The sequence below is a fragment of the Canis lupus genome, chromosome 16 (genome assembly GCF_011100685.1).
Source record: "Canis lupus familiaris isolate Mischka breed German Shepherd chromosome 16, alternate assembly UU_Cfam_GSD_1.0, whole genome shotgun sequence".
Taxonomy (NCBI): Eukaryota; Metazoa; Chordata; class Mammalia; order Carnivora; family Canidae; genus Canis; species Canis lupus.
Window position 1 is genome coordinate 47589472 of NC_049237.1, and position 24801 is coordinate 47614272.

Sequence of the window (24801 nt, forward strand, 5' to 3'; positions counted from 1 at the left end):
GTGCTATTTTCTTGTTGTGCAGAGCTCTCTTTTTTGATATATTTTTTGGGAAAAGCTTTGTAAAGGCCTATTTCAGCCTAAAAATAGAAATACTTTCCTTTAGGAAGTCACCGCTCCCTTCCTCTCACATATTTGAGGAAATACTGCAGATATAACTGTAATGATGTTAAAAAGGAAATCCAACCACAAAACAAATTCCCTTCCAAGTGTTTTCACGGGAGCCTATAACAGCTGATATCCAAAAGATGGGAGGGCGGGGGCGGGGGGGCTCTTTCCCCTCAATGTCATACCGGGCCTTCCATTTTCAGTGGGCCAAATGTTAACTAAATTGAAAAGAAAGTCAACAAAAGTCCTTTTCATTCTGGGACATACAAGAATGCAGGGCCTCATCCTGAAGTTTCAAGTCACTGAGACCTTCTACCCGGCTGAGTGAACTACAGGAATTCATTCAATAATCCTGTGGAATGATCCTTCTTGGGAGAAGATGGAAGCCCAGAGCACCACCTGACCAGCCTCAGCAGTGACCCCTCATTCTTCCCCGACTGTTCTCTTGTCCCGACTTGTCTGGATTATGTGATTATCATAACACCAGTACGCAGGGGAATCCTTGAAGGAGTCCTGACTGTTTTTTCTTCAGCATGTTTCAAAGAACTGACAAAAGCAATTGAGAAAAGATTTCTTTCAGATTTGCTGTTCCTCAGGCCAGGGGTACACACACTTTGCCTTGACCATCAAGGGCATTATGTCAAAGCAATGAGAAGTTACAGGTGCAAGCTGAATGTATGCTATTAGCCGCCAAACCAGCCTGCAAAAATAAAATTCATGTTATCTCTCAGTTTTATGCCAACTGGAGATAATTATCAATGAGTAAAACAACAATAAGTTACAAGACAAGACAGTCCGGATGCAACAAACTGCTAAAATTGATGATAAAACTTGAAGGAAGTGTGCAGTTTGAGTTGAGCATCTGGGGAAGGCTCCATGCAGAATAAAGAAAATAGACTAGCTGTTACTGCCATGGGCTTTGCAAACTGCCCTCATCTAGAACTTGGATCCGGTACTTATTAGCTATAGGACCTAAGGCAAAATACTTAACCCATGTCTGCCTTGGTTTCCTCATCTGTAAAATGGAGATAATGCAAGCATTTATCTCAGAAGGTTGTAATAAAAAAATACACACATACAAACACACCCATATGTATAGATAGATAGATAGATAGATAGATAGATAGATAGATAATGTATTTATTCTTTTACCCATTTTCACAGAATATAAGCTGCATGAAAACAGAAAATATTATTTGCTGCTATGATGACTGTCCTGTATTGACTTAGCTAAATTGCGAATACATTTCCAGCATTCTCTTCCCTGCATATTCTTGGGACAGTGGCCATAAGAGAAATGTGTATGATATTTGGAAGTTAAAAGTGAAGCCTTCGCCATATTTTTCTGCTCTGAAGGTCAGTGCAGGGCTCCAGCAGTGTGTTGGCTTACACACGAGGTCACTGATCTGCTGGCACACCCTGTTGCATGAGGCAGCAGCCAGACTCATGCTTCTCCACTTCTCAGCAAATCTCTTCCTTCAGCTTTTTTGAGTCCTGGGCCAGGCATGAGTGCAGCTCCGTGGCGTCACTGCCTCCTACAGGTTCCCTCTGTTAGAGGCAATGACAGACAGGTTCTGTTTTTTTCTCACAGGTCAGAATCTGCCCTTGTTGGTACCATTTTGCATAGTTTTCCTTCCCCACTAGCTGGTCTTAAACTATAAAGACTTATGGATCATCACCAGATGGAGAGGCAACAGCCTTGCATAGAGTCCCCAGCAGCTTCTACAGTCATGGAGTCATGGAGTCTAATTCCTAAAATAAATCCTTATTCGGCATCATTTATAGTGATTTGGCTTCTCTGACTGAACCTGGACTTATAGGGAAACTGGTGTCAGACATGGTTCCAGATGACATGTTCTCTGACTCAGTTCTAGAACCAGTCTGAAATTGGTTCTCTGATCTCATCCAATTTAAAGGCATGAATGATCCAGGATCATTCATAATAATTGATAATGGTGGTCCTTGAGATGCAAGCAGAAATTACTTTAACGATTACCTGCAATCGAATGTCAGTAGCAAACAAAGCTTTGGGTAATAAAGTAGTTTCTTCTAAAAAAAAAAAAAAAGACTTCATAGGGATGCCTGGGTGGCTCAGTGGTTGAGTGTCTCGATAGAGTCCCACATTGGGGTTCCCACAGGGAGCCTGCTTCTCTCTCTGCCTGTGTCTCTGTCTCTGTCTCTCATGAATAAAAAATTTAAAAATAAAATAAAATAAAGGCAGGAATGATCCAGGACCATTAATGATAACTGATAATGGTGATCTATGAGATGCACAGCAGAAGTTACTTTAATGATTACCTGCAATCAAATGTCTATAGTAAACAAAGCTTTGGGTGACAAAGTAGTTTCTTCTACAAAAATGATTCATATATTATGGAGTTGTTTGGTCACATTCTGGAGAACTTAGGGGGAGAAAATGATGCACTTGGGCTTTACATTCCCAGCTCAAGATCTGATGAAAGGATGAGAAATCTATGCTTGCCCTGAAATCAAACGTTTTTCTTGTAGCTACAGGACCAAGATTTCTGAAAAATAAGCCCAAAGTCCAACCCAAATGAATGACCAACCTTACAGGATCTCTTTTACTATAGTTAAGGCAATGATTGGAAAGGAGTAGGACCACAAAAATTGGGAAGGGGGCATAGAAGAAGTCAACACAGCTGGGGACCTTATGTCCTCAAGTTCTGCTGAATCTTCTTTGCCAGTAGAAGAAATCCTTTCTCCCATGTCTAAGGAAGTTTTCAATCTTGTGCCCAAAGATCCTGACATGGTCTCTTCTAAGACCTTATCCAAGAGATTGGTGAATCTCCTCAGGGTGAACCTATTGATTCTAGATCAGATTCAAATTCTAGCAGGTCCCAACAGGTACAACATATGACCTATGACATTGCCATATACACCAAAAGAACTGCAAGATTTTACCAATTTACATCAACAGAAACTTGGGGAGGAGGCATGCTTGGGAATCCAATAACCTATTGGATCATGGTGGAAGGAGTACACTGTTGAATTGGACTGAATTGTTTATATAAATATGTAATGATGTGTGTTACATAATATAAATTGAAACAGAGATTCTATGTGTTCTTGATATAATGTGTTTGTTCAGTGGCAGGGAGTGGCTCTGTTTCCTTATTTGGTGGACTGAAGCCTGGTAACTTGGTTACCTGGACCCAAAGATAGTGACACTAAAATGTTAAGGAAATAGCAAAGAGACAGCTTCTTCTATAGAATGAATAGAAAATGGGATGGTAGTAACAGTTTCAAATATACACAGGGCAACCCTCTTGGGTCATCTCCCTCTTTGGGAGCCTTCTATTATCACTCAATAAACTGCTTTATTATCACTAAAATAAATAAATAAATTAATTAATTAATTAATTAATTTTAAAAATTCAAATATATTCAATCTTTAGGAATAAATGAAAAGTAATGGATTATCTTCTTACTCATGTCTACAAGATTCAGCCCTTGTGAAGTTTGTTTCTGCTTTTTACACTAATTCCAAGAAAGAATATCATCATGGATGAATTTTTTTCCAGCCTGTGTGTGTATCATTGCAATTTGCAAATATTCTTGCCTATCAAATAATGTCTGGGCAACGTGGTTAAATTTAATGATTCTTTTTTTTTTAAGATTGTATTTATTTATTCATGAGAGATACACAGAGAGAGAGAGAGGCAGAGACATAGGTAGAGGGAGGAGAAGCAGGCTCCATGCAGGGGGCCTGATGTGGGACTTGATCCTGGGATTCCAGGATCACACCCTGAGCCAAATTTTTCTTCTTTTAAGAAAATTCAGTCCCCAAATACTCTTTGTACTCTTTAATTCTGTTTTTTATTTTGAAAAAAATACATACTCTCTAAGATGTCAGCCCTTAAAAGGATAGATTGATTGATTGATTTTAAAGATTTTTATTTATTTATTCTAGAGCATGAAAGAGAGAGCACAACCAGGGAGAGAGGCAGAGGAAGAGGAAGAAGTGGACTCCCCACTGAGCAGGGAACCCAACACAGGAGTCAATCCCAGGACTCTGAGATAGTGACCTGAGCCCAAGGCAGATACTTAACCATCTCATCTGAGCCACCCAGGTGACCCAGAGGGGCATTTTTAAAAAGAGAACAATTATGTTATGGCCTTTTACAAATATAAATCTCATTGTGTAATCTAAATGAATGATTTTTTAAAACTCTAGGTATAAGTAGGAAGAGGAAAAGTGTTCTGAAAATCATTGTCCACTATTGAGATCACATATAACATCCACATATGTTGATATTACTTATGCTCCTTGAAAATTTTCAAGGGGCAAGATGGGTCTCTTCCTCTGAATTTACATGGAACTTGACAATTTAATTTTAATATATTTTAATCTATAAATATTTTAGAAAATTGTATCCTTTATCACATCAATACCAGCAGGAAAGTTGAGCTATCACAGTGTAAGGGGTTAACTCAACACCTATTATTTATTCAAAATATGTAATTTTAAAAATCTAAGATTTGGTTAAATGTTGCACCATGTAACCTCAACATGTTCAAATTTCAATTTATAAAATTATTACATTCAGAGAAACATATTGAAGTTGTTTTTAAAACTGTAAGATAAGAAAAATAATATTGTCTGCTGTTACCACAGCCTAATAGCCTGAAAAAGTTTTGCAGGTATGACTAACTAATAATTGCTATATAATCCTAACCTGATTTATACCACTGTAGCAATTTTATGCTAGATTTTCCAGTATCAAAGCAGAGCTATAGTCATTTTTTAAAGATGATCATTATGCAAGTGCAAACTTAAACAATTCTGTTTACTAGAATTTGCAACCTGAGACATCCCCTTGAAACAAATACAAAACACCCAAAGAATGTATATATGAAAGGGAGCAAGAGTGTGTGTACATATTACCTTTTTCACAGGTTCTGCCTTCATTTTCAAGCATGATAATATTTACTTTATAGCAAATCCCACTATATATCATTATATATCATAAATACATTATAATAATTTTTCTTTTTTTAAGGTTTTATTTATTTATTTGAGAGAGAGAAAGAGCACAAGAGCAGAGTGAGGGCAGAGGAGAAGTGGTCTCCCCGCTGAGCAGGAAGCCCAATGTGGGGCTTAACCCCAGGACCCTGGGATCATGACCTGAGCCGAAGGTAGGCACTTAACCAACCGAGTCACTCATGTGCCCCATTATAATAATTTTTCATCTGTGTGAACAAGTCAAAATCTTTAGATCCACACTCGTGAACTTCCCCTAAAATGTTTCTAATAAGACTCGTACAATGTAAAGATTAGTAGGTTCTTATAAAATATCCACTTCCTCTCACTTCTAGACATTTTCTATAACTTTTGGAAATTTTTAATATAGAATTTCAATGTTATTTCTTCTCTCCTTGGATTTCTCTGTCGTGGCAGCTAAAATTTAATTTTTAAAAAGTGATTATCATTAAATTCAGAAGTTCTTGGTCTTGGTTAGTTGTTAAGAATTTTGATGCCCAAAAGATGTAGGGGGTCTCCATAAATCTCTTTAAATGACATCTCATGAACCATTTCTTCTTACTTTTGCTGTTGATTGGTGCTTTCTGAGACATTTAATCGAATCCTAAGTAGGGTTGCCAAATAAAATACAGGACATCCATTTAAATGTGGATTTCAAATAAATAATGAAAATGTTTTCAGTATAAATCTACCTCAACGATTGCATAGCATATACTTACGCTAAATTTATTTTCATAGTTTATCTGAAATTCAAATTTAACTTGCCATCCTGTATTATTAAAAACAGCTTTATTAAGATAGTCATGTATCATAAAATTCTATCACTTTAAGTATAAGAAGCCACGGATTTCAGTATATTCAGAGTTGTGCAGCCATTTCACAAGCTGATTTTAAAACATTTTATCACCTCAAAAAGAAACCCTGAGCCCCATCCCCGAGGTCCCCTTATTCTGCAGCCTTGGGAAACCACTAATTTACTTTCTACTTTTATAGATTTACCCATTCTGGACCTTTGACCTATATGGACTCACACAATATGTGGTCTTCTGTGATTACCTTCTTTTACTTAGCTTGATTTCAAGGTCCATCCCCGCTGTAGCATATTATCAATGCACTTGTATTTTTATTTCTAAATCTGGCCATGTTAATCATAAGGCAATAGGGAATAGAACTATTTTGCCTAGCATAAGGCAAAACAAAACAAAACAAAACAAAACAAAACAAAAAACCTGTTCATTTCTACCAGACTCTGATCCAAACTGACCCCTGGAGCTACTCTATCAAATTCTCACATCTCCTTTGAACTCCCAAAATTTGCCATTCTGGATTTGGGGACCTGGGATCAGAAACAACTATGCTCAAGGTAACAGGATTGGAGCAGTTGGTGGAGAAGTTGCCAGAGGTCCAAGTGTAGGATGGAGAAGGATCCAGTGCTGCAGTTGGCGGTAAAAGGCCCGAGCTGGCCATCACACAAACCCAAGGGGTGTCAGAGCTGGGTTTCTGCCTTCCAAACACTGGGCCTTTTATGATGGCTTCTTTCCTTTTCTCTCTAGCTTTCTCCTTGATGATGGTTATCACCAGATTTTCTCTCTGTGAGACTTGAGAGGAAGGATAAATAACACTGGGGCATTATCTGACAAGCTGAAGATGGGGCTAGCCTAGCCAGAAATAGTGGTCTTGGGGTAGGAAGAGGGATATGATTTTAAAACAGTCCTACTGTACATATCTCAAGGGCCCGATTTTGCATCCACCTACATGGTTCCCCCCAGCCCCCAGATTCCAGTCCCAAACTACCCCAGCCCTGACTCCCACTACCACCCATGATAGCTACCTGCAAGGAGGTGGTGATTTAAGATGCAAGGCCCTGGCTTTCACCCTGATAGTCTGCTGTGCTCATGGCCTTGAAAACTCTGGTCTGTGCACAGTAAACCACTGCTCCAAGATTTCCCTATCAGGACTATGGAGGAGGAAGCATTAAAATATCACCAAACAACTTAGTCAAATGATTATTTTGTTCTTTCTTAGCGCAATGTTACTCTTGGCCTTCCTCAGAATCAGAGAATTGTATTTTCTTAATTTAGACAGGTCTCAGGAGAAATTATATGACTTTGCTCCTGAGGGTGAGTGAGCAGACCTCCAAAGGGATTCAAGCAGCAGGCTCAACCCCCCTCTCTGCCTTGCGTGACAGGATGCTCTGTGCATGCCTGATGGAATCCAGGACACTGTCCCACACCCTCCCCTTGTAAAATATGTATTTCAAACTTGATGTATCTTTCAGCTTAAGCCTTCATCAAAGCTGTAGCCAGCATCAAAACTCCCCCAGAGGGCCTCACTTGAACACTTCTCTCTCCCACAGAGAAAGGAACCCACTCTCACCCCATTGTACATGCTCAGCTGGCAGAGTGAATTTTTATCACATTAAAAGAAAAAAAAAAAACCCACTAACCAACATTCTTCCAAAACTCTTGCAAAAAGGTCAGCTTTAATGCGGTGCTTATCCAATGCATTTCAAGGAATCTAGGCTTTGGCTAACTTGTTTTCAAACTTTAGTTTTGTTGTTGTTAAGTTCCCAATTCACTTCAAATTCCAAATATTTATGGTTCTCCGAGAGCAGGCTGTCATACTTTGCAGCATGGCAGCCCTCAGGTAGCATTCTTGCTTGTCAGGATTCTAGAGAGAGATGAAAGAATGATAAATAGAATCCACTGTGGGTGAGTTTGATCTAAAGGAAGTGGTGTTCCTTTTGCGCTGTTGGGAAAGAGATCTGTGAGCCATGCTGCTCCTTGGAGGGACCATACCAGAGGAGCCTGTAGCCTTCAGACAGGCATGTTCTCCAGTTCTCGGCTTTTCACCCCTGATCAGCTCAGTGGAGAAAATATGAACACTTCACTAATTAGATTTCATCACGGTCACTATAATTAGAGAAACATATTTCACTAGAGCAAAATATAGTGAGACTAAGTGCATACTACATGTGTAAAAATGAAATAAAACTACCTTAAAGATGAGAAATTTATAAGAAACAGAACACAAAGCCACCAAATGATCCAAAAGATTCACTTTCTATACCTGGGCCCAGTAATGTCTGAACATATTTCCCTCAAGAAATCTCTTGGAGGGCACAAATTATAGTTATTTTATCAAGCTATCCATCAACCATTACATATTAAATATGCCCACAGTATGTAAGGCATTATAAAATTGTTCCCTGAACTAAAAGCATTGAATGCATTTCTTGCAACTGCACGTGATTAGCTCATTATCTCAAAATAGAAATTCTAATTTAGAGGTGCCTGGGTGGCTCAGTCTGTTAAGCCTCTGCCTTTGGCTCAGATCATGATCTCAGAGTCCTGGGATCGAGTCCCATGTCCAGTTCCCTACTCAGTAGGAAGTCTGCTCCTTCCTTCCCCTCCGCTTTTTCCCATTTCCCATTCATGCTCTCTCTCTCAAATAAATAAATACAATTTTTTTTAAAATTCTAATTAAAAAACTTACTGAATCCCAAGATTTTTTTTAAAGATTTTATTTATTTATTTGAGACAGAAGGAATGAGAGAAAGAGCACAAGCAGGGAAGGGGCAGAGGGAGACAGAGAAGTAGACTCCCCGCTAACCAGGGAGCCCTGAGTCGGACTCCATCCCAGGACCCTGAGATCATGGCCTGAACCAAAGGCAGACCTTAACCAACTGAGCTGCCCAGGCACCTCAAATTCCAAGATTTTAAAGAGACTTGTGTCCTTGTAAATAAAGAGTGAACTCCATACCAAAAATTCCCCAGGAAGATAATGGCTCACTAATGTCTCCTATTTGGTATAACACTATGTCTTAGGTGGTTCAATGAACCAAAGAGAGAAGATCATTTCAGCTGTGTATCATTTACTGGGCAAGTCTTTTGAAGAAGTAAACGTTTGATGTGGAGTAATTGGGAGGACTCCCCCCACAGCACACTGGCACAACATTACACTTCTGTTATATCTGTACGTGTATATATGTATACATATGTACATATTCACCTACCTACACCCACACACACATATATATGCATGTACCTATATCCTTTGTGCAGCTCTTTACTAAAATCAAGCCACCTAATTTACCTCTAGAGTTCTTTTAGCTTGAAATTCCAGTATTCTGTGTTGTGTTAGTATCTAGCTCAACCTTGAGGAAACAGAACACAAGATAGGACTATGCTTTTGAAATGGGAAGTTCTGGAGCATAGGGTGCTGCCTAAGGGAGTGAACTCCATCCAGTGAGGGACCTGACAGAGAAGGGCCTTTCAGACAGGCAGAGGAATCAGACAGGAGCTGCAGAGGCAGTAAGGTCAAACTTGGCTATGTTCTACCCAGAGCCAGCCCTACACCTGCAAAACCGGATTTAATGGCAAAGTGTCTAAAAATATGCACATTGAAAACAGTCTACTGACCCTCTTCTCAGAAAAAAACAATGGCAGGATACAATGGGATCAGTATTTGATCTTTCATTTTAATGCCTAGAAAAACTTAACATTTGCACAGTCAATTTTCTCCTACTCCAGAATTAAACTTTTGACTTCTTTGTTGAATCCTGGCAGACAAGGGGCCAGAGGTTAATGGACTTGGGAATCCAAGGCTCAGTGATACAAGAACTGTACATTCCATTATCACTTGAGCTTCCACACATTATCAGACTGAGTAAATACAGTAACACCTCACTCACCTACAATCCAACTATATAGTAAATGCATACGTGGGAACCAGGAAAGCAGAAGAGGGCCTCATGATGGGGTAGAAATTACAGGCATCAGAAAACCTTGGGGTAGAGAGAGGGACAAGCAGAGAACTGTGCATTCCTATTAACCCGCAAAGCAGGCAGCCCACATTTTATCGATTATATGGAGGGAAGCAAAGTCTTCTAAAGAAATCAATTAATGAAACTTGCATGCTTCAAGACTTTGCTTTGGGGATCCCTGGGTGGCGCAGCGGTTTGGCGCCTGCCTTTGGCCCAGGGCGCGATCCTGGAGACTCAGGATCGAATCCCACATCGGGCTCCCGGTGCATGGAGCCTGCTTCTCCCTCTGCCTGTGTCTCTGCCTCTCTCTCTCTCTCTCTGTGACTATCATGAATAAATAAATAAAATCTTTAAAAAAAAAAATTTAAAAAAAAAAAAAAAAAAAAAAAGACTTTGCTTTGAACAAGTGCACTGAGCCAAGCCTTAAAAAAAAAAAAAAAAAAAAAAAAAAAAAAAAAAGGGCTCAACACAGAAAAGAAGAGCCAGATACACAGGGACAATGAAAAGACGACAGATGCTCTGGATGACTGGGACAGTCCACCCTCGGCCATTAGGCCAAAATGTTATCAGCTGACCTCTAATTATAAGGAACAGAAAAACAATATCAACACCTAGAACTGTTTCTATTCCTGCCTAAATGAGCTATAATATTGTCTCACTGAAAGAGCACTTGGGTGGCTCAGTAGATGAAGCGTCTGCCTTAGGCACAGGTCATGATCCTGCAGTCCTGGGATGGAGCCCTCCTCCCCTGCTGTGCTCTCTCTCTTTGCCAAATAAATAAATAAAATCGTAAAAAAAATATTGCTTCATTGAGTTCAAGCTTCCTCAACAAGTTCCAAGTTCGGAAACCTCTAGAATTCTGGCTTATTTCTGTGTGTGCTACATGCAACTTTTGTATTCAATATAATTTATTCTACTCAAGGGAAGCTCCTTAACCTGTTATTAAGACTATTTAAGCTAAATTGGACAGTTACAGCAAACTTGAAGTTGTGGTTTTTAATTCACAGAAATTAGAAATAACTCAGAGAAATTAGAAATGACAGTGTATTTACCCAAACACAAATGTTAACAAGAGTAAGAAGTGACAGGTAATAACTAAAGGGAAAAGAAAAAAGACAAACTCTTTAGTGCCAGCCCAAGTGCCAGAGAGCACAGCAGACTTCAAACCTCATCACAGACCTCTGTGACACACATTTGATGGCCTGAGTCTACCCAGAAAAGCACAAATAGAATCCGTACATTTGATTATAAATGTTGAAAAGTAAGCAAGGGGGAGTTTTAAAATATTTTGTCCGAAGGGGTTAAAGCAAAACAGAAACCTGATATATCTACACCAAGTCGTCAGGAGATATGGACAGGCGATGAGGTCTATACTGGGTTGAATAGTATTTCCCCAAAATTCTTATCCACCCAGAATCTGTAAATATGATCTTATTTTGAAATAGTGTATTTGCTATTTGGTGAGTGGTAGGTGAAATACGGTTGGCTCTGAACTTTCATTGAAGTTGGATGATGGGCACTGAGGCACTTCAGTATGTATTTTGATTTTTTTAAAAAATATTTTTAGTGTAAAAAAGGCAGCTAAACTCTTAGTGATCTCTATAAACAGTAAAATAATCACAACTGATTTCCCTTCTATTTTTGCATTTTTGCTGCCTGTTGTTCTTGGGGGGAATAGTGGCTCATTAAAAAAGATTATTTTATCCCTCCTCATTCTACTCTACCCTGGATGAATATGTTGGGTTAACATTGGTCACAATTCTGTAGAATGTGCTATCTAGAAGGAATTTAACCTATGCCATGAGATGGTCAGGATTTGACTTGCCCTTTACTATTTGTAACAAGATTTGGCAGAGGTCCAGGACCTTAATACAGTTTAACATTTAAGGGCACTTGATTCATCCAATGCTAAGAAAACCACTTGGCCAATTAGTAGTGGATCCTGTCTTCTGCACAACCCTGCACTGGATTCAAGCCAAGGGGCATGGGTAGAAACGAATGCCTCTGAAGTGTAAGAGGGAGGGGGTCCCTTCCTATTTAGATACTTTGTGATTGACAGCAGTCTGGCCATTCATCTCTGAGTCCAGCACAAATCTCACAGGGACAGGTAGGATCGTGATGGAGCAAGCTGGTAGAAGAAGCACCAGGAACAACCACTCTTTACCTGGAAGTCGACAGGGTAGTGTATCTACTCAAGTATTCCTTACCACCCCTTGGGAAGTCGACAAAGTTAAGAAACTGCTGGATGTTTCTGGCCATCGTAGCCTAGAGTCCTATCTGCCTGTGAATGGAGATTTTTCATTCTACTCTGAGTTGTTCATTTGTTCATTTAACATATACTTATTGAACTCTGTGTCAGGTACTCTTTTAGGCCAGCTAAAAATCAGTGAAAAAAAAATATACCAAGATTCCTGCACTCATGGGTCTTAAAGGAATGCAGATCATAAACTATAAACATAATCAAGAAGTAAATTATAGTGTTTTAGAAGGCAATAAATGCTCTAGAAAAAGAAATAGGGCAGGTTAAGTGATTGAGGGGCAAGGGTGGGGCTGCAGTTTTAAATAAGAGGTCAGAGTGGGGCTCACTGAGAAAGCAATATTTAAGCAGAGTTGAGGTAGAAGAGGAGGTTGGATTTGAGCCAGTTGGGGAGACGGTGTTCCAGGCACAGAGGAGAGAGGGGAGGGGAGGGGAGGGGAGGGGGGAGGGGAGGGGGGAGGGGAGGGGGGGGGAGGGGAGGGGGGAGGGGAGGGGAGGGGAGGGGAGGGGGAGGGGAGGGGAGGGGAGGGGAGGGGAGGGGAGGGGAGGGGAGGGGAGGGGAGGGGAGGAGAGGAGAGGAGAGGAGAGGAGAGGAGAGGAGAGGAGAGGAGAGGAGAGGAGAGGAGAGGAGAGGAGAGGAGAGGAGAGGAGAGGAGAGGAGAGGAGAGGAGAGGAGAGGCGAGCCCAATATTCTGGAGCAGGAGCACATGGCAGGTTCAAGGAATGTCAGGATAGCATGGGGAGCAGGATGAGCAAGGGCTCAAGCAGTAGATGAGATCAGTCGTAGGAGATGTCTGATCTCGTAGAACCTTCCAGGTTATTGCATGGACTTAGCTTTTCCTCTGAATGAAACAGGCACCACTGGGGAGATGGAGCAAAAGAGTGACAAGATCTGAGAGCTTTTATAGGGTTGTTCTGGATGTGGGGTTGATTCTAGACCATTGGGGTATGAAGATATGAAGCAGATGTTGTGATGATTCCAGGGGCTGGAGAGAGTAGTAGCAGTGGAACTGGTGAGAAAGAATCAGATTCTGGGTAGAAATGAAGTGACTTGTCCAAGATCACACAGCTTTGGTGGCAAAGCCAGGTGGGAACCCATTTTTCACAAATTAGTATCTCCTGTTTACTGCACTACTCCTCCCTTAGATTCTCTTGGTATCCTATTGCCATGTACAAACACAGGTTTTGGGGTGTGATTGTTGGTTGTCTTGGAACTACCAGGGCATTTTAGTACGTATCTTGCTGCGTAGTTGGAAATGTTTTGGAGCAAGAAGGTAGTATGTCAGGTATCTGACATCTGATATCTGCTCTTTGCTAGCTACTCATATTGTGATTTCTAGATGATTGCTGCAAAACTTCCAGAGCATCTTCTGCTTTGCAATGGGGTCCCTAGTAAATGATACTGGAAGCACCCCACGTGGATTCCATGTGGAGAGGTTTCTGCCCTGCTTAAGATAAACATCTGGGACGCCGGGGTGACTGTGGTTGAGTGCCTGCCTTTGGCCCAGAGCATGATCCTGGAGTCCCAGGATCGAGTCCCACGTTGGGCTCCCTGCACAGAGCCTGCTTCTCCCTCTGCCTGCCTCTCTCTCCGTGTCTCTCATGAATAAATAAAACCTTAAAAAAAAAAAGATAAACATCTGCTCCTGTCCCATGCTACTCAAGGAAGAGGCAGATGAACCACCACTGTAATTATAACCATGATGCTTTTCTCTTACTCAGAAGGTTTCCAAGGATTTGATGACTCTGATCTGTTGCTTGGCAACATACTTACTGAATCGGTTCTCTTCCCATTCCCAAGCCTATCTGGCCAAGGAGAATTCTCATAGTAGAGACTCTGCTGTGTCTTGGTTTCTAGATTGTAAAAGGCAGATCTAGATTTAGATCTCTGATCTGAAGGATGATGCTAAGGGACCCAAAGAACTATAAAGTCTTAACTAAACCAGACTGCGGTCTTGCCACAAATGGGCCTTCCAGCAGGACCATTAGAATGTAAGTGCCACAAAGGCATGTTTGACTCACTGATGTGTCTCCAGCTCCTAGAATCAACCTCGACACATTAAAAGAGACTGATAAATACTTATTGCATATGTATGGCTAAACTACAGACACTCTGGAAATGTTTATCTCCCAGTCCTTTGGATTTCTTTTTCCTGTCCTTTCTTATTTCTTGCCTTTTCTCCTTCCCCTCTCCTCCTCCACCTTCTTCTCATTTTTGCATCTATACCTGAGAATTCCTCCCTCACCCCAGCCCATGTATCATTTGCCTACTATCGTTCTAGACATTCATTAAAAATTGACCCACCTAGGGATCCCTGGGTGGCGCAGCGGTTTGGCGCCTGCCTTTGGCCCAGGGCGCGATCCTGGAGACCCGGGATCGAATCCCACGTCGGGCTCCCGGTGCATGGAGCCTGCTTCTCCCTCTGCCTGTGTCTCTGCCTCTCTCTCTCTCTGTAACTATCATAAATAAATTTAAAAAAAAATTATAAAAATTGACCCACCTGAATGACAACTGAAACCCCAAGTCACAGCCAGGTATGATCCCTGGAAGCTTCCCAGTCACAACACAACATAGTTCTCATTTAGGAGAAACCAAAACCCAAATGATTCCAACTGTGCCCTTTATTTTCATTTCCAGCCCCATATATATTTGAGATTGATGGAACATATGGTAATGTGCATTCATGATACCAGTGGTTTTTGTCAACACATGAGAATGAAAACTCTTCTCAGATATTGCAGGCATCATAGGCCCATTGGCCTTTTCCCTTTGTAGCAATCTTCTGGCTCTCATCACCAAGTTGTGCTTCTATGTCCCATGCCCCAGTGAAAACTCTACACAGTGTTTTCTAACTCAAATTGAGTGATCTATATTGAGTGGTCCCTACATTTGCTAAAAATGCTTAAGTTGAGCTAGTAGGTTGTCAGAATCTAGGATAGCATTCAGATCTCTGACCCTCTCATGGACTAAGTATCCCAAAAGTTGACTGAATTTCTTCATTGGTCATCTTCACACTGAAACAACCTCTCTCCCCAACTTTTCCATTTCTATCAGTTGTACTGCTTTCATGGACACACAAGCTCCAAACTAGGAAGCAGGTAGAGGTGCTTCCTCTGTATTGTAACTCAGGAATACCAGAAGGCTGTCTTTCCTTTTCCTCATCTTCTCCATACAGATTCCTCCTGGTTCATTGATGTCTGAAATTTCATAATTTATGGTTTTGGCTTAAATCCAAGGAGAAGGGAAAAGACGTAAATTTTTTTCTAGTGCAGACTATGTGCCAGGTACGATCTTATTTATTCTCCATTACCAGTCTGATGCCTTAGACACTTGTATACATGAGGGAACTGAAGCGCAGAGAAGTTAAGTGTATTTTTTCAGGGTCACAAAGCAGGTAAGTAGAGGAGATTGTTGCTGAACCCAAGTTGGGGTGGGTCCAGAATCTGACTTATCTACTACTCTAGGCTACTATCTATGTGAGCCTAGCACTGTATTAAGTATTTGTCTTATTAGATATATATTCTCAGAGTAAGTAAGTTTATCATCAGCATAATACCTACTGAAGGTGCCCCACTCATGCCTCCTTACACTTTACTATAGTAGCACATTCTGCAGGATTTCTGACACCCAAGGTCTTTCTTTGGCTGCAGAGCCCATCTCCGCAGAAATGTTAATGTAGCAGGCTAAAAGTACAGAATAAACCCTTTACCCCAACACCAGCATTCCTCAATCAATGACTGATGGTAGTGCTGTACAAAGATCAAAGCTCCCTTGCCCCTAGAGTGGGATAGTCCTACACTGACTCACAGAATTCCCCACTGGCATTAGGCTCCAGATGTCCACAAAGAGAAGTGTTTTATAATGCACCTTTTACTGGCTGCCATTCTGTTCCTTTCTCAGTTCCCTACTTATGCATAGATCTTTCTTGGGATCCTTCCCAAAATAAACTCCTTCCACCTGAATACTTTAATCAAAGTTCTCAAGGTCTGCCTCTTTGGAACCCAAACTAAAGCAGTCAGAAACTGTTCTAAATATAGTTTTTCATGAGGAAATCAGGAGACATTGAGATCCTCAAACCCTGGAGAGAAAAGAAGAATCTGGCAGCTCTCGTTTGCTCCCAAATAGTCTTAACTAAGATGAGAAAATTCCTAATTTTATTTTCCCCATCTTTGACAGTTCTTGACATTATCAAGTATCTAGAATTTCTCATATAATGAGAATGGCATCTAATTGTGTTTTAACTTTCATTTCTGTGGACACTAGTGGGATATTTTTTGTGTTCACTGCTCATGTGGATTTTCTTCTGTGTGAATTTTTTTATTGTTGCCAATTTTCCTATTGGGTTGTCATCTTATTATTGATTTATTATTATTGGAGAAGTTCTTAATGTGTAATTCAACTTTTGTTATGTTATATATGCCTTGTAAGTATCTTCTTTCAGTTTTTAGGTTTTCTTTTCACTCTGTTTTTGGCATCTTTATTTAGACAAAATGTAAGTTAATTATGGTCAAATTTGTATTTTCCTGTAAAAAAAAATAGCCTTAACTAAGTCAGCCATTTATTCCTTACCTCATTAGCTACAGCCAGGAAGACAAAGTCATGTATTTGTCCATGAACAAATATTCTTCTAGCTCTAGGAGATAGAGATAGAGCAGTGTACAACATGGACAAAGTGCCCTGCCTTTATTGGAAGTTATATTCTAGTAGCTGCAAAGAGATTTTTTAAAAGAACCAAGTAGATCCCCTGGAATTAAATAATACATATCCTAAGTATCTTTCAATGTATAGATTCCCTCTTCTCCTACTTCTTCTTTAAAATGTATTTGTTGGAGGAGCTTTTGTCCCCCAAAATTACCTATAGCCTGGATTTTGCTGCCTAGGTCTTTATGTTGCCACTTAATACTTCACTGCATTTTCTGAAAATTGGTAGTTACATAGAAGCACGAGCAGAATCAGGTTCATGTTTTGGGCAAAATGATTTCATAGGCTTGTATATTTCCACCAGGAGGCATATAGTGTCAGGTTGTCCCTTCTTTTGTGATATATCACAAGCTACTGATAATCATTACCAAGAGTTATTATTAGCTGGGATACTCCCATAAAGAAAAATTATCCTATCAGCTATTTGGTTACCCTCAAGTACAATTCATTCAGGAATGGCAAAATCAACAAATTTCTTTCTTTGTCAGTTTTCAAAGTAAGACGGTTCTTTAACATCTTCCAACGTGGCCCGTGGTGTTTGTTTCTTTTATTTGAATGCCACTGTGAATCTACAGTTCCACTAGGAGCCTCTTCAGGTTGGCTCCAAGCTCACTCTGGAGTGACTCTAGAAATATTTGATTATTTCCTAGTTTCTGGGACGACAAAATGTCCTGAACTCATCTTTACATTTCTTGTTTTCAGATATGGAATCAGCGATTTCTGCAAGGATTAGTTGCCTTTTAATTTCATTCTTAGCAGGAAGTATACATTTAAAAAAATTCTATCTGATTAGTAAATGAATCCTTGTTCAGTATATGTGCTGCCGAAGCGAGCACATGAATCCTTGTTCAATTCCAACAAGTAATACTAGGTGTTGACCCATCTCTTTCCAGATTGTGAATTCCTGAAGGCAGCCAGCTGGACTTCCAGGGTGCTCTGGCTGGGAGAACTTTCTCTCTCCTAACTAAATCAATAAGGCAGCTGACCTTAGTTTTGAATTTTCTCTCTTCTCTGTATCCAAGTCAGTAACCGAGTACAAGCAATTGGTTGTTAACTTGGTATTCCATCCACATAACTGTTCTTAGTGATGTGTAAGGACTGCACAAGTGACACACTTCTGAGCATCTAAGTCACATCCTGGCCATTTATGGTTCTGTCCAACTTCCTCTGGAGCCCTGTACCAGACACTAGAGAGGAAAGGGGTGAAAAACAAGGAACTTCTGTCCAGCTAGGAGAAAGAATGCATCCTCTAAAAAGTCACAAGATGGACAGTATGTATAAGAAATGCTAGAGGATTCTGAAGGGCTACAGAAGGACCCTGATGGCTATGGAGAAGGTAGCGATGCAGCTGAAGGGTTCCTGTGGCAAAGATGATGCCCTGTCTACCATTTCCACTTTCTGGGGACTCAGAAAGAGATGGCATTTCCTTACTTCCTCTGGCTACCAGAATGTGTGTGTGAACATTCCAGGTTTGACCTTTGAGAGGGAAAATAATGACCCCTCAAAAATGTATCTTTGTGTCTTTACCTTGCTGGTCTCTCTCCCTTCATGTCCTGCTCCCTTGGAGCTCCTACAGCCAGGCCTGTGCCTCTGGAGGGCAGGACGCTTCTCGGGTGGGGGTCTGTAATCGCAGCTCACATGCAGACATATCTGTGCCTCAGAGTTGAGTAGAATGTTCCTTGTCTCAGACAGCTAACAATGCTTTCACCCAGGGGGAATTTCAGGGTTACATTTCTACCTGTGGAATCTAATACCTTCTCCCAAATCATATTGCCAAAGATCCACCTACTACTCCTGTGAGTAGAACTTCTCCAATAGGAAGAGAGAGTTCTGAGTGGAGATAGAAACTTTTTTTTTAAGATTTTTTATTTATTTATTCATGACAGAGAGAGAGAGAGACACACACACACACAGGCAGAGGGAGAAGCAGGCTCCACACAGGGAGCCTGATGTGGGACTCAATCCCAGGTCCCCAGGATCACACCTGAAGGTGGTGCCAAACCGCTGAGCCACCCGGGCTGCCCAAGATAGAAACTTTTTAATCAAAAAAAAAATAAAAATTAAAAAATAACATTAAAATTAAAAATACATAAAAAATAAAACAAAACTAAATAAATAAACAAACTTTTTAATCACACCGTCATCCTAGAATAATTTACGCAGCCCTCACACAGCTTACCTCCAGGGGGACGGTCATGGGGTCACTAAGGAGCAAGGTCATGCCCAGGATCCATCCACTGACTCTCTTCCCACTGGTGGCTGTGATTATTTTCCTTTTAAAAATAACATTTATCATTTATTCTCGTTAGGAATCTTTGTTTTTTGTTTTTTTTTTTTTTGTAGTATTGAAAACACTTAAAACGGATTAATAAAATAAAATGAAAATCACCTATAATCCAGTCATCCCAAAACAGAGTCTGGTGTTGCATACTTCTGGTGGCTTCGAAGCCTCCGGGTTTCTGTGCACAGTGTCCGTGTGTCCTCGCAGACAAGACCGTGTCACACGTGCTGTCTCGTGACCCGCCTTCTTCCTCCACAAGACCGACGCATGGTTTTCCGAGGCCGCTCAGCGCGTCTCCAGCGCCGCCTACACACCCGGCGGCCAGGCGGCTCCGCCCGGGGGAGGGCCCCTAGCGAAGGCCTGGTCTGCGGGGGCGGGGGGCGCGGGCCACGGAGGGGGGGGAGCGCCGCCAACGCAAACAGCACGGACGCGGGAGGCGGCCTGGGGGCAGCGCCCCGACCCCGCCTCCGGGGGCCGCACCCCCAGAAGCACCTACCTGAGCCCGCCGGCGCCGCTGGGGTCCCGGTCGCTGGGCGCCCTGGAAAGCGGAGTTTCTCCACTTTTCCTGAGTTGGGCTTCTGAGGAGAGTGGGGGCTGAGGGGCGGGGGTCGGCGCGTGGGACCGGGTTGGGGCTCAGTCTCAGCCGGACGCGAGCTCCGGACCGGGCGGCCTCCTGGAAGGAAAGGCCCCGCCTCCTAGGTGGGCTTCGCAAAGCCCGTGGAGGGCATTTTGCCTGAGGCTTTGGAAACGCAGCGGGGCCTCTCCTGCCGCCGCTCGGTCCTGCCGCCGCTCGGTCCTGCCGCAGCTCCGTCTTCGGCCCGACGCCCGCAGCGGCGGCGGGACTGCGCGCCTCGGGCCGCGGGGGGCTCTGAGGACACCTGGGCCTCGTGTGCGCATGCGCGGGGGCGCGCGGGGTGGGGGGGAGCCTCTGCAGACCACACCGGGGCCGCGCGTGCGCGTGCGCGGCAGAGGGGAAGCCACAGGGGGTCTCTGGAGACCACACCGGGGCCGCGCGTGCGCGTGCGCGGCAGGGGGGGAGCCACAGGGGTCTCTGCAGACCACACCGGGGCCGCGCGTGCGCGGCGGGGGTGCGGCTGGGGCTCAGGGGCGTGGCCGGGGCGCGGGGCCGAGTCACTCCCCCCTGCCCCGCCCCCGCCCCCGCCCTCGGACGCCCTCCACCTGCGGGGAGTCCGCAGCTCGCGTCTGCTAAGCGCGCAGAATCCTGCGTTCGTCACAGCTGGGCTGCGATTTTGAATTTTTTTTTTTTAATTTATTTATGATAGTCACAGAGAGAGAGAGAGAGAGAGGCAGAGACACAGGCAGCGGGAGAAGCAGGCTCCACGCACCGGGAGCCCGACGTGGGATTCCATCCCGGGTCTCCAGGATCGCGCCCCGGGCCAAAGGCAGGCGCTAAACCACGGCACCACCCAGGGATCCCTGGGCTGCGATTTTGGAGCAGAAAGACCCATTGTCCTGAAGTCACCCAGCCAGTCCGACCACTCCGGAGGTTTCTTTATGCTCCGCGGAACTTGGACTCAGTCGTCCCGTGGGTCACAGGATTATTGATGCATGAGCTTTCCCCAGCGAACCTCTCTCGGTAGGGGCAACCCTGGGTTAATTTTCTATGAGGCCCGGGAAGGTTCTGCTTCCCCAGCGCGCTCCAACACTCCGCTACCTGCCGGAGGAGGGGGGGGATGATTAACCTGAAATTAAAATTTTGTGGGAAGTGGTGGTGGGCAAGGCTGCACCGACAAAGACTGCCCCTGTGAGCACTCTGGTCGACTAGGTCTGCCCTTGGGCTTGGCTTCTCTTTGACCTTGGAGAATCCTGTTGGAGTAAGAATGTGGCTGAATCCTCCACCCTCGGTTTCTGATGCCCCTGGGCTGCCTTGAGCAAGAATCCGCCCCCCCCTTAACCCTTCTTGCGATCTTCCTTCCATGCAGTGACCCCTGCCCTGCGCCTTGCCTGTCCATCCCCATTTGTCCTTGTTAGAATCCAGTCCAACCTCTTTCCTATACAAAACCCCATTGCTAGCCCCTCTTGATTAAAGGCTGCCATACTATCTTTATTTAACAAGAGTCCTCAATAATTTTTTTAGCAGTTTCTGATGGGGTGTGTGTGTTTGCGCACGCGTGCATGTGTGGGTATGCGTGGTAAAAGACCCATCCATCATGTAATGACTACCTGTTTTTTAAACAATTAGTGTAAAATACATTTGTTAAACAATTTAATCTTTCTTCTGTGTCAGGCTCGTGTGCTAACTTCCCAAAGTAATCGTTTAGAACATCTGTAATACTGATTTTAAGTGTTGAAATGGTTGAAAGAGGTGCTCAGGAATGAATGTCTGATCAGTATCAGTTTGAAGTTATCTCATTGATTTTATCCGTACAGCTGAAGATTGCTTGAAAACTTGTTTTCAAAGCAGAAGCTTTGAACAGGTGAGCATAGGCACAAAGATGCCTCTGTTCAGAGGAAGCCAGACAGAGGGTACTGGGTCTCCTTTAGAGAAGGTGAAAGTCACTACCAAAAATGTCATAAAGCCATTACACCAACCTGACGTTCCCATCCTCTAGCTTTTCATTTAAATGGTTATTACACAAGAATGGGGGGGGGGGGGGAAGGAGAGGACAAACCAACACAAAAACCAAAACTCTTGAATAACATTAGAGGTTAGTGGAGCACCAATTCATCAGTATGAATATTATAAAGAGAAAGAATTATGTTATAAAAATTCTTATATTTTAGCATAATTAAAAAGACTTAGTGGCTGTGGAGAAAAGTACAGAATAATTCCAGCCAATAAATGCAGGATGGCATTTAAACTTTCCTTTTCCAACTTCTGATTTACACAATTGCTGCTGATGGATATTCCAGCTGAAAGCATGTACAAAAGGGATGAGGCTGTCATCCTCTAGACCCATGCATCAATCTCAGCATCACCAAAAGTGAGGCAACCAGACATGTGTGGCAATAAAATGTGCAGCGTATCAGCAGAGATATTCTTACCCCACCCCCAAAAAGAAGCAAGGCAGGAAGGCAGGCAGGCAGGGACTCAGGCAGGCTTTGAACTCTAATTCCCAGGCCACAGAAACAGAGGATAGAGCAACAAGTTAAATGGCACCCTGGGGAAGTAATCAGCCAACACCAGAATGTGAAATATTTTATAAACTGACCCCCTTTCTTCAAGATGTCAATGGTAAAGGATAAAAAGCAGGGACTTTTCTACATTAAGTGTAACTGGAAAAAAAAAAGACTTAAAGATGTAATATAATGGAGGACCTCATTAGGATGATGATTAAACTATAAAAAGACTTTTTGGGGGCACCTGGGTGGCTCAGTGGTAGAGCATCTGCCTTTGGCTCAGGTCGTGATCCTGGGATCAAGTTCCTCATCAGGTCCCTGCTGAGGAACCTCCCAGCCTCCCTCCCTCTGCCTATGTCTCTGCCTCTCTCTCTGTGTCGCTCATGAATAAATAAGATCAATCAATCAGTCAATCAATCAATAAAAAGACTTCCTGGCCAGTCAGGGAAAATGGAATATGTATTGTGTATTAGACATAGGGAATTACTGGTAATTTTTTAGATGTAATAATGAATTGTGTTTTTTTTTTAAAGTCCTTTTATTTATGGGTGAAATCATCTAAGAGGAGAACTAAAAGTACATAGCCAAATATTGATAATGACTGAAGCTGAGTACAAGCATGGAAGTGTGTTATAGTCTCTTGGTGGTTGTTTGAAAATTCACATGATAAAAAAAAATGAAAGTGACGACTTTCTGAGGTGGAGAAAATATTGTAAATGTAGTCTGAATACCTGGGGGTCATTATCACCTTGGATTAAACATGAGCTATCACAGAGCTCCTCCCATCTTGTATTTAAATAATTCCATACTTCATCTGGAACATAGAGCTCCTTACTTCTTCCAGTTAAATTTGGCATTTGAGAGTCAGTCCTTTGCTGAGACAATGGCTTGTTGATGATCACTCAAGACCAAACATTTTTCAAACTACAGCTCTTCAATCTGATGAGCATTTTAAAGCTGAAAAGAAGACAGGCTTCGTCCTTAAGTCCTTGAATTCCAACAGAAAAAAGGCTCTGCTTTGGTAAGTTTCATTCTCCTCCCTTCCAATTCTCTTATCACGGAATATGAACCTCCCGGGTAGGAAAACACTAGCTTACTCAACAGCTGACAAGCCTGTGCTAAAAGCACTTGGCGTGCCATGGTGCTGGCGGGAGTGGATGCCAGCCAGCATACCCTTCATCACCTGGAAAGCTCTTCCCTGATGTTTATTTTACCAATTTTTATATGTCCTCCAAAACTCACATAACATTATCTGTTCAGGGATAATGGCAATGCATTTCCATACAAGAGAAGCACCATCATGTTGTTACAAATATGAAAACAACTCTGATGTCGCTCCTGGAGGAAGGCCTGGCCTCGCTGCAGCTTCCTCACTCCCACCCTATGCTCGCCTCCCGTGGTTCCTTTCTACCTCGTATTTTTAGTATTTCTTTAACCATGGCCATTTTCAGACACATATAGAATGAAACGGATTCCCAGGAACCCCTTTACCCACCTTTAACAATTATCAACACTTTTCAAATCTTATTTCATCCATTTCTATCTGACCTAGTTTTTCTTTGCTCCCCCACCTGCTCCCTCCCCTGGAGCATTTTAAAATGGATCCTAGATACCCATCAGTTCACCCACTTCTGCATTTATCACCTCGGAATAAATGCACCTTGGAATTTGTTTGCATACATTTTCCCCTGTCGGTCTTCAGGAATGGAGTGTCTTTTATGGCTTTAGCAACCAGCACAGAAACTGACTCTTAGAGGAGTTGCTTGGTAAACACTTGGAATTCAGTGTGTAAGGGCAGCATTTGTATTGCCATAGATGTAAGAACACAGGCTTGGGGCGCCTGGGGGGCTTAGTTGGTTAAGCATCTGCCTTCAACTCAGGTCATGATCCCTGGGTCCTGGGACCGAGCCTTGCATTGGGCTCTTCACTCAGCGGGGAGTCTGCTTCTCCCTCTCCCTCTTGCTCCTCCCCCTGCTCATCCTCTATCAAATAAAATTTTTAAAAAAAGAAAAAGAAAAGAAAGAACATAGGTCTTAACTCTGAATGCACAATGCCTCAGTCACCAAAAACATACTTAGCCAGACTCATTATTTAGGACCAAGCGCTTGCAGTGTTAGAACGGAGGCCGTGTGCAGTGTCTTGACTTGAATCCCACTCTCCCACCACCTGCCGTGACACTGGGTATATGACAGACTCTATGTCCCGAAGACAGCTGCAGTTTCTCCTGTCCCACAATGTTCTCCCCATTTCCTCATGTGGAGATGGGAGTTTATGTTCCCTCCTCTTGAATCTGGGTGGGCTCATGGCCACAGTGGAAGTGTTGTTGTGTGGCCAAGGTGAGGCCACCAAAGGCAGCGCAGTTCCCACCGTGCTGCCTGGAGCCCTCACACTGGAGCTCGGTGCCGCTCTGCCAGGAGTCCAGCACCCCGCAGACCCCTGGAAAGGTCCTGAGGCTCAATGAGCACATACTCTCAGCTGGCCCAGGGCTGCTTCAGCTCCCAGTTCCATTCCTGCTTATTCTAATTCCAGTTAAGGTCGGACCACGCAACTGCCTGAGTCACCCCAAGCCAGAGGTCACAGCCACACCCCTCCTGACTTCCTGACCCAC

At 42.9% G+C, this 24801-nt stretch overlaps 1 protein-coding gene across 1 annotated transcript; it reads right to left on the bottom strand.

Moving 5' to 3' along the window:
- Positions 1–1221: 1221 nt before the first annotated feature.
- Positions 1222–23333, bottom strand: LOC119869495 (translation initiation factor IF-2-like). The gene is made up of 5 exons (XM_038559199.1): positions 23291–23333; positions 19609–20102; positions 19221–19461; positions 19011–19104; positions 1222–1653 (listed from the first exon to the last, which is right to left on the bottom strand). Exons 1-4 carry the CDS (start codon positions 23331–23333, stop codon positions 19097–19099), a joined length of 786 nt encoding a protein of 261 aa, XP_038415127.1. The 3' UTR covers positions 1222–1653; positions 19011–19096.
- Positions 23334–24801: the final 1468 nt, after the last annotated feature.

Bases quoted from the DNA above. Each gene is read 5' to 3' on its own strand.
- LOC119869495 (XM_038559199.1), bottom strand. From the start codon at position 23,333: ATGGCACGCCAAGTGCTTTTAGCACAGGCTTGTCAGCTGTTGA. The intron at 20,103-23,290 runs GTAAGCTAGTGT...TGTGGTCTCCAG, and splicing joins ACAGGCTTGTCAGCTGTTGA to AGACCCCCTGTGGCTTCCCC. The intron at 19,462-19,608 runs GTAGGTGCTTCT...GGCCTTCGCTAG, and splicing joins AGCGGCGCCGGCGGGCTCAG to GGGCCCTCCCCCGGGCGGAG.